Below are 10,088 nucleotides of genomic sequence, written 5' to 3'. Positions count from 1 at the left end.
GATTAATCCTGCCTTAATCCTGCCTAATGAGCGGGCCAGCCTTGGATAGGGCCAAAGTAGTGGAATAGTGGTGAGGTTTTACCTCCAACGTATGTTTGCGGACCGCCATAATACCATAGAAGAAGACCCCCACTCCTTGTTAATTCTCAAACCCATTAGATAGAAAGCCAGAGGTCCCGCCCCTCTGACCTCCTCCAATGGGTTTTGAGAATAAGGCAGGAGAGATTATTGACAGGAAACAGAGACCGTGGAGCATGTATTGCTACAGTGTGGGCAGTATCAGAGGGAAAGAGAGATGCTGAGATCTAGTATGAGAGAGAAGGGGATACAGTAAATTAGTTTAGAGTATACTGAGTTGAACGTCATTCGATGTAGTCTCAAATATTTTGTTATCTTTTTTAAGAGCAACAGGGCTGGCAGGTAGATGTAGTTTTTCCCCTGTCTCTAACCCACACTCCAGTACAGTAGGTGGCGGTAATGCACCATAACGTTGGATGCCAACTTCCGATAAATCCCACCGAAGAAGAAGACGACGCGAGACTCTAACCTCTCCCTCCTTTCCAGAAAATTCAGCGTGACTGACGTTTCGTGTCTCTATAGACTTAAAGTAAGTTCATCTTTATAATACGTTTTAGACCATAAACAGTTGATTCAGAGTTTGCGGTATTATAGTTAAGTTGTACTAACGTTCAACTATATTGTCAGAAGTCATTCTGTACAACAAGAAAATGTAGTACTTTAGCAAATAAAGAGCACGTGCTAGTGTTCAAAGCTAAGGCAGAGGAGCTAACGTAAGCGAGCTACACTAGCTGCTAACATGACACCATTGTATGAAATTGCATGAGCACCACGAACACATGTTACTCTCTTTATCTGTATGTGAAATCTTACTTCTTTCATAACATTTTTACTATTACCCTTTTGTTGCAGCATTGACTTGAGTTTGCACGTGTCATGAGTCTAGTGAAATGCTAACTTAATAGCCAGTTAGTTATTAGCCGCGCATGCTCTGATACTGTCCCTCTCTGGTGCTTGCGCGGCATGCTAGCTATGCATTTATGACAGTAACATGGTCTTTATTAGTTACCACGGTCATAATTAATTAGCTATTTATATATATACCCTTAGCGTAACCCTAACTTTAACCACACTGCTAGCCTTATGCCTAAATTTAAATGAAGACTAAAAAGCAATTGTTTCTTAATATAGAGCTACTTATGACTTTGTAGCTGTGGTAACTAGTGACAACCTTAGTTTGGTAAACGCTGAACTAGCCAACTAAGTTCTGGGGACCCCAAGGGGTGCACATTTATTTGTTTGCCCTAGCACTAACTAGACAGCTGATTGAAATTGTTATAGTGTGGACACTATATAAATAATGACATGGTTATTATTGGCATTGACCGTGACCTTTCCCCTTTGATGTCATCACTAAGAGTCAGATCTGTGCAATATGATTCTACCACCGGTTGAGTGGGCTATATAGTTCTGCTATTTTTGTACCGTTTGTACCTGGCTATACACCTTTTAGTTATTGGGTTGAAAGTAAAGGAAAGTAATATTGAAATGCGTGTGGGCATTCCTTGTCAAGTTACTACAGAAATATTCAAAGCTTGATGGTGATTTAAAAAAAAAAAGTCCCCATGACTGAGTTTTGGAAACCCTGGGCTAGGTAACAGACATTCAAGAAATGACCAGTATTTTATGAATTAACTGATGCAAGAATGTAGATTATACTCAGTGTTTTCCTCTAGTGCTTGCTATACAGCTGATTATGGACACATTTTCAGCTGAGTACTTTTCCCACTTTGCTAGTCAGGAAAAAGTCTGCCGAGAACTCTCCTGCTAGAAAGCACAATATGCATCTTCTAGCAATCTATTTATAGGACAGGTGCCTGTCAGTCACAAAGTGAGCTGACAGGGAAACGGCTGGTTTGACAGTCTATCTGTCCTGCCTCTCGGTACCTGGGTAAGTATTGTGTGGGCTGTTGTTGCAGTCAAATTTCTTTATATAGGAGGAGAGAGCACACTAATGCCAACTGACACATTGGCCGTGAGACCCATTTGACCCTCTTCAAATGCTCACATGGCGCTCCTTATTTCTCAAGCGTTGAGGGACGTACTGCTTTAATTTTCTAATTAATCTGCTATATGCAGTGCATAAACTTTTCAATTGTGCCTCAATCATTTTTGAATTCGGAACATATAATATGCGCCTGCAATTCCACATAAGCATTGTAACCGCAGCAGCTTCACCAGGGAGGCCAACTGTAAAGTTTGGTGGAAGAGGAATAATGGTCTGGGGCTGTTTTTTCCATGGTTCGGGTTGGGCCCCTTAGTTCCAGTGAAAGGAAATCTTAACGCTACAGCATACAATTACATTCTAGATGATTGTGTTTCCAACTATGTGGCAACAGTTTGGGGAAGGCCCTTTACTGTTTCAGCATGACAATGCTCCTGTGCACAAAGTGAGGTCCATGCAGAAATGGTTTGTTGAGATTGGTGTGGAAGAACTTGACTGGCCTGCACAGATCCCTTTTCAACCTCTGCCTGACCGAGTCACCTATATGTTTCAAGCTGACCACCATAGTCCCTGTGCCCAAGAAAGTGAAGGTACCCTGCCTAAATGACTATCGCCCCTTGGCACTCATGTCGGTAGCTGTGAAGTGCTTTGAAAGGCTGGTCACGGCTCACATCAATACCAGCATCCTGGAGACCCTAGACCCACTCCAATTCGCATACCGCCCCAACAGATTCACAGATGACGCAATCTCAATCACACTCCACATTACCCTTTCCCACCTGGACAAAAGGAACACCTATGTGAGAATACTGTTCATTGACTACAGCTCAGCGTTCAACACCATAATGCCCACATAGCTCATCACTAAGCTAAGGACCCTGTGACTAAACACCTCCCTCTGCAACTGGATCCTGGACTTCCTGACTGGCCGCCTCCAGGTGGTAAGGGTAGGCAACAACACATCTGCCACGCTGATCCTCAGCACAGGGGCCCCTCCTGTACTCAGTTCACCCACTACTGCGTGGCCAAGCACGACTCAACACATTAAGTTTGATGACGACACAACAGTGGTAGGCCCGATCACCGACAACGATGAGACAGCCTATGGGGAGGAGTTCAAAGACCTGGCCGTGTGGTGCCAGGACAACAACCTCTCCAACATGAGCAAGAAAAAGGAGCTGATCATGGACTACAGGATATGGAGGGCCGTACATCGATGGGGCTGTAGTGGAGCGGGTCGAGAGTTTCCATCACCAACAAACTATCATGGTCCAAACACACCAAGACACACAACGACAACACCTTTGCCCCCCAGTAGACTGAAAAGATTTGGCATGGGTCCCCAGATCCTCAAAGTTATACAGCTGCACCATCGAGAGCATCCTGACCGGTTGCATCACTGCCTGGTATGGCAACTGCTTGGCAGCCAACCGTAAGGCGCTACAGAGGGTAGTGCGTACGGCCCAGTACATCACTGGGGCCAAGCTTCTGCCATCCAGGACCTATATACTAGGCGTGTCAGAGGAAGCCCCAAAAAATTGTCAAAGCCTCCAGTCACCCAAGTCATATTGTTCTCTCTGCTACCACATGGCAATCGGTACCGGAGTGCCAAGTCTAGGTCCAAAAGGCTCCTTAACAGCTTCTACCCCCAAGCCATAAGACTGCTGAACAATTAATCAAATGGCCACCCGGAGTGTTTACATTGCCCCCCCCCCCCCCCCCCTCCGTTTTTACACTGCTGCTACTCACTGTTTATCTATGCATATTCACTTTACCCTTACCAACTTCTACAAATTACCTCGACTAACCTGTACCTCCAGACATTGACTCTGTACCGTTACCCACTGTATATAGCCTCGTTATTTTTTTATTTAGTACATATTTTCTTAACTATTTCTTGACCTGCATTGTTTAAGGGCTTGTAAGTAAACATTTCACGGTAACGTCTACACCTGTTGTATTCGGCGCATGTGACAAATACAATTTCATTTGATTTTATTTATTTATTTAAAAAAATTGGATAGAAGACTAAAACCATCGTATACAAATGTAAGCAAGATTTGAAAGTATTAGGTTATAGTCAAATAGTATATCTGTTTTCAGAATTTTTTGTAATTAGCTTTAAAAAAAAAATACAAAAATTGCCATTGGGGTTTACCCAGACCCCCGACCCCACCGACTAGGGGTGAAGCCAAAGGCAATATCACTCCCAAGATATTATTGTCAATCTTCAAAAAAGTGCCCAGGGAGCATGAATTTGAACGTCCCATATAATGTGGTAACGATGAGTCGAAGTCATTTAGTCTATTGTTTTCTGACACGTTCATGTATTTTCTTTACTGGCCTATCGGGTGAAAGTCATGCTATTTGTATTTGAGCGAGTCCTAACTTCTCAAGCAGGCTGATGCGTTCACACAGCAAACGCAAGCTGTCCAGAGCAAAAAGCAAAGTGCCCATCAATCTACTTGCTCAGCTTATTTATTTTAAGGAAAGTGATTTACAAAAGTTAACCTTCTTCAATAGTGAACATAATAGCAAATTGCGGGCTACTGTTGCAAAAAGAAAGCTAAAAAAGACACCTGGCATTCATCCTGGCTAGCCTACTGTAGCCATGTCGATATCAGTGTTGACAATGGAGTAGTCAGTCAACTGCTGCTTTCTGTGTAGCAAAGCCCATGTTTAACACCTGCTTCATTCTTCAATCATACCTCTATTGCAGATAGCTGAGAAAATAACTCTTAAAGACCGTGTGTTTATCTTATTCTACAACAGCTGATGAATAACACTGTAAAAGTGTGAAAACATTTGATCAGTGTTATTTCCTGGTAGTTGCTGGTTGAAAATACATTATAGTATTAGAATGTACCAGAGGCCACCAAAATAAAGCTTGTTCTGTGAACATACGGGGGAGCCTGCCTCACTACTATTTCTATTTGGCTGGGTACTCCATGTGCTTGTGGAAAACACTGTAGCCATTGCTAATTAGGCTACTCATATCTCACATGGACTCTGGGTAAGGCCAATTTGAATATCCACAGAATGCATGTCACGTAGACCAATATAGTTTATAATCCAACTAATAGTTTTTTCTTATCCATATCTCTTGCAGAATGCGTTACGTGGCCGCTTACCTCCTGGCTGTGCTCGGTGGCAACACCAGCCCCTCCTCAAAGGACATCAAGAACATCCTGGGGAGTGTTGGAATCGAGGCCGAAGCTGAGCGCCTAGACAAGGTATGGCACCATTTAGGGAGATGCTGTCTTGTTAAGATAAGAAACTGATTTACTTTTGTTTCCTTGGACACTGTTGCACGATGGAGGCCTCGGTTTACACATTAACTGATGATGATTAGAACCTGAATTTGTTTTCACAGGTTGTCAGTGAATTAAATGGAAAAGACATCAATGAAGTCATGAACTCTGGTGAGGCATTTTCCGTTATGTCTTTGATTTGACTCGTGAGTTCATGCATGGTCATAGCTACAGAATTGTTAATGTTACAGATTGGCTAATGGAAAGCATCGCAAGGAATTTTTCAACTAACCTGTTCTTGGTGATACTTTCTTTGTTCTGGATTCAGTATATACCAGAGATTATTCAGAAAGATATTAAATCCATGTTTTATATCGAATGAGAAATGCCTCTTGCATGTGTGTAGATCTTTGTTTTTGGTTGCACTGTGTCATGCACTGTCATCTACTTCTACACGCGTCCGCATCGTATAGAAATGACTAGTTCCTGCAAAGATGTTGGGAAATGCAAGATGTCTGGTAGCTAAAATGGCGAGGGAACTGCTCACTTTATGCAAAATGTGGATTTAATATCTTTCTTTATATTCTTTGATTTTTGAAGAACCACCTGCAACTGTGCACGGACATTTATAAGATACTCTTTTTACCGAATCAAAAACGAAGAACATATCGCCAAGAACGGGTTATGTTTTCATTAGCCAATCTGTAACGGGTTCGGAGCAATAGATACCGTACATCCTGTTAACAATTCTGTAGCTCATTATGCCTGATTTACTGTTGGCTGAGATATTTCCCCAGTACTTCTTGGTTCGACACTATAGTGTGATTGGCTTTGGTCTACGGCTGACCCCATTTAGTCGACTGGTCGATTGTTTGGTCGATAGGCTGTTGGTCAACCAAGATTTCTTTTGTCGAACAGTAGCAATTTATAAAAAATAAATACACCTGTCGGATTCCCCCTGAGTGGACTGATCCATTGTGGAGGCCGTGGGGATGGCACAGTCCAAGACGTGCTACTGAAATTGTATATGGTTATATTACATAAGAATAATGGCGCAACACTTATAAAAAAAATATATATACATATTTTATAACATATTTTATAGCGTTCTCCCTCATAGGGTAGCGATTGCTGTTTGATGGCTTTTCCTAGACCATGTTGCTCTGTGCATAATGGCAAAGTTAACCAGCATATTGGTGTTGAGAACAATGCTGTGGAAGCAGCAGCAGAATGAGATGAGAAAACAGCAGTTGGCCTAAGAAAAGTAAGGAGAGAGGAAACCCCAACTATATTAGGTCAATAATCAATTGCCTTACTGTTAAATGTGCCTGGCTTCATAAATCATCAATATATATATACAGAAATAAGACAGATCCTGCTTCTGTTGCCTGTTAGTATTTGGTTAATAGCCTACTGATTCCATGAGCACCAAGCCTCGCACAACAATATGGCAAGTAAACCATTTTGCAAATTCGGCTGTTTTTAAATTTTTTGCTTTGGGTAAAATAAAGGCTTTACCAAACAACTTCTGGTATTATTTATTTCCTGTTTACCATGTTCAAAATTGTCGTAAAAATTATATTTATAATAATAACACTCCTTTTGTTGTTATTATGATCATAAGTAATCATTATCATTAGTAGACTTAGTATAGCAGCCTTGTATAACCACCATCGAGCTGTAGGCCTAAGAGCACATTCTCTTTTAGTCTTAATACCGTGACTTACTTAGGCCTATATTTCAATATATAGGCTACTGTATCAATCATTCATTCCTTCATGTTGTTCATGATTTAAAATGCAATGAAGCATTTTAGTTTGACAACAAAATAAAGTGAGCCTTGAATAATTAGCTTATACAATAAATAAACCGTTCCATTTCGGGGGAAAACTTTACAACAGACTCTCTGGTACGCTTATACTTAGTGTTTACATTGTTCCAAGCGGCCAGAAATTATATGAATCCATACAGCACCAGTTTGGCACACACAATATGCAGGCAGTGCTTGCTCCTTACCCTTTTGTTGATCTTCAGTATTTTCCACAACTATTCACATTTATTCCACACATCTGACTTTCCCTCTGCCTGCTGAGCAACCCTTAAATATTCCCCCGTTTCGAGTTTATTTGTCATGTCCTCTGCATCCATTTTGCTGTCACGTTGAGTTATTTATAACCAATTTATTGATGTGATTATGATATGCTATAGGTTAGGCCCTATGGTTTCCTATTCGGATGGGATTAGTTTTACTGGGGGAGGTCGGATAATGTAATTATGTGCACTAGCCCAAAACACCACATCTGTAATTTTTGTCCTGTCCGACTCTGTCAATACATGGCAGGAAAGTAACAATTCCAGCCAGAATAACCTACTGCTTTTTTTTGTTGCAAACTCCAAGGTCCTCTGATGGTACTAGCCCCGTGTGAATCAACATCCCTGTGTTTTGAGAAATGTCTGAATCGATCAATTTAACTAAATGCTGCGCATAACCTATATGAATGGCCTACATGTAGCCTATCAACTTTCAGTGAATGCATTTGTTTGTTTTGTGCGTATTAATTGAATATTGCCAAATGCATCAGAAACAAATATTGAGCCTATTTAACGCAACCCTTGCTGTTTAGTAGATCGCAAAGCAGCATATAACCGAGCTAAACGTTTGGAAATGATAAGTTAACTTTCCATCCATTGCCTTAAAATGCATCTCAAGTGCAATTGCACTGTTTAGTTCACATCTAAAGGCTGGAGGGCATTTAGGGCATACTGCGGATCGCTAAAATATCCTAATGATTATGATCACACTTCCTCAATTCAAATATGATGGCGACACTATAGGAAAGATGGTCGGTATGGTTTAGAAACTCGGGAACCAAGCTAGAGTTATCAATGTGGCCCGATCACCTGGACATGTTGAAATACTGTATCTTCGCGCCTAGAATAAAAACTTACAGGCTTCCGTCATAACTGTCAATTTATTTTGAAAAAGAAAGAATTACAGGGGGCAGTTTGGGGGGAAAAAACAAATCCTGTCCAAATCATCCTCTGGAATAACGGACATTCTGAAGTAATAATTTCATAACCAACGTTCTCTAGTAATATTAGTCCCGTGCGAATAGGTTTTTGGTCACGTGAATGCAATGCATACATGTCACGTAAAGAGAACAAGGGTTGAGGGAATAGGGAATGTTTTTCCTAAACAAATTGGGGATTTTGGTAACAGAACTTTTCAGTCAGAAATGGATGTAATTATTTTTCAGTTTCCCCAACACGGACAGCGCGATAAACACTTTGTTCTGTGGTGGTCGCTGCAGCAGGGAGGAGAGAGGCATCGGGTGCTAGTCAGTCACTCACTGTCTTTCTTGCACAGCAAGTCTGAGCCCGGGCACTATCAAATCAATTGGTGGTCGGATTCCCTCTAGTCATTTGTGTCTTAATTATTTCATCAAACCATTAGACAAGTTCAGTGAATATAGTTGATTTAATTAAAACACATAGGATGTGTAAATATATGGAAAAATACACGTAAAAAAATGTAGACCAATCGATTGGTCAAAAGAACAGACGAGTCTTGATCCCAAAAATGTTTTTGCCAGGGACAGCCCTACTTTGGTCTATAGATTGCATATAGGCGCAAATGTCTTCAGTCATTCATTCACTGTTCACGTTAATTTATTATGTCCATGAATTGGTCCTTTTTGCTTTGCAGGCCTCTCTAAGTTGGCCTCGGTGCCAGCAGGTGGTGCTGTGGCAGCTCCTGCAGCTGGCGCTGCAGCTGGCACTGCTCCTGTTGCTGGTAAGATCAATCTCTCATGTCTCTCCTTTTGTCTCACATCACATTCCACAATATTATAGGGAGCCAAACATTTCAATCTTTGAAAATAATTGCATTAAACATAATTTGAGGAAAACGCTTGTGCTTTATATTAGACACTTATTGCATTTCTGGAAATTAACTACGCGTTTTGCGGATAGACTCCCAAACATGAAGGTAACCTATGTTTGTGTGTCTGCAGCGGAAGAGAAAAAGGAGGAGAAGAAAGAGGAATCTGAAGAGGGATCTGATGACGACATGGGATTCGGCCTCTTTGATTAATTTTTCTTCCGTGAGAAGTGGAAAAAAACAATAAAATTTGAAATTGTTACCAGAAAGCCATCTTTTCTTTTTTATTTATTTATATATGTATGTGTGTGTGTATATGTTCATCACTATTATAACTGTTCAGTATTGTAGGAATGTTAAAGTTAATGTTACGACACAAACACTTTATCCAGCCGCCTACTAAAATATTGACCTTTGCCTGAGACAAACTTAAAGTCTGGCAGAACAATGGTGTTTATTTTGAGTACCGAACCGCATATTTTTTTGTGGCAGTTAGAATTTGCTGGTCCTGCAAGAAAAGGGGAAACCTTGTTGGATTATAAATTATGAAGAATTGTAAACACCTGGGAGACATGCAATTCACAGCTGGCATGGGTTTTGTCTTTGTTTTTCAACCTTGATTCATTGAATAGCATGAGTTTTACTGTTGACACAGTATTGTTTAGAATCAGCAAGACTAATTTGTGATTTATTTATTTTACTTAATTGGTAGAATATTTTGTTTACTCAGTGTCTAACTACTGCAAATATTTAGACTGAAATTACACCAATATGTTCTTTAAAATCTACATATGAGCAATAAGCGATCTGTCGAACTACATCCCTAGTTCTATGAATAACAAATTGTTTGGTGTGCTGCATACTGTGCCATGCAGAAGATGTTCCGATCTGACTGTCCTCTATTCCACCTCTTTGTTGCTGTGTTTGGCACTTT

The 10,088-nt window shown here is 40.8% G+C and overlaps 1 protein-coding gene across 1 annotated transcript; it reads left to right on the top strand.

Annotated features, from left to right (window-relative positions):
* Positions 1 to 466: 466 nt before the first annotated feature.
* On the top strand, positions 467 to 9,423 carry rplp2 (ribosomal protein, large P2). Its single transcript, XM_029694900.1, has 5 exons — positions 467 to 607; positions 5,133 to 5,256; positions 5,397 to 5,445; positions 8,981 to 9,067; positions 9,288 to 9,423. Exons 2-5 carry the CDS (start codon positions 5,134 to 5,136, stop codon positions 9,365 to 9,367), a joined length of 339 nt encoding a protein of 112 aa, XP_029550760.1. The 5' UTR covers positions 467 to 607; position 5,133; the 3' UTR covers positions 9,368 to 9,423.
* Positions 9,424 to 10,088: the final 665 nt, after the last annotated feature.

The sequence above is a fragment of the Salmo trutta genome, chromosome 16 (assembly GCF_901001165.1).
Source record: "Salmo trutta chromosome 16, fSalTru1.1, whole genome shotgun sequence".
In the NCBI taxonomy this organism is placed as follows: domain Eukaryota; kingdom Metazoa; phylum Chordata; class Actinopteri; order Salmoniformes; family Salmonidae; genus Salmo; species Salmo trutta.
Note: the sequence above shows the minus strand (reverse complement) of the source record. Positions and strands in the feature narration are given on the sequence as shown.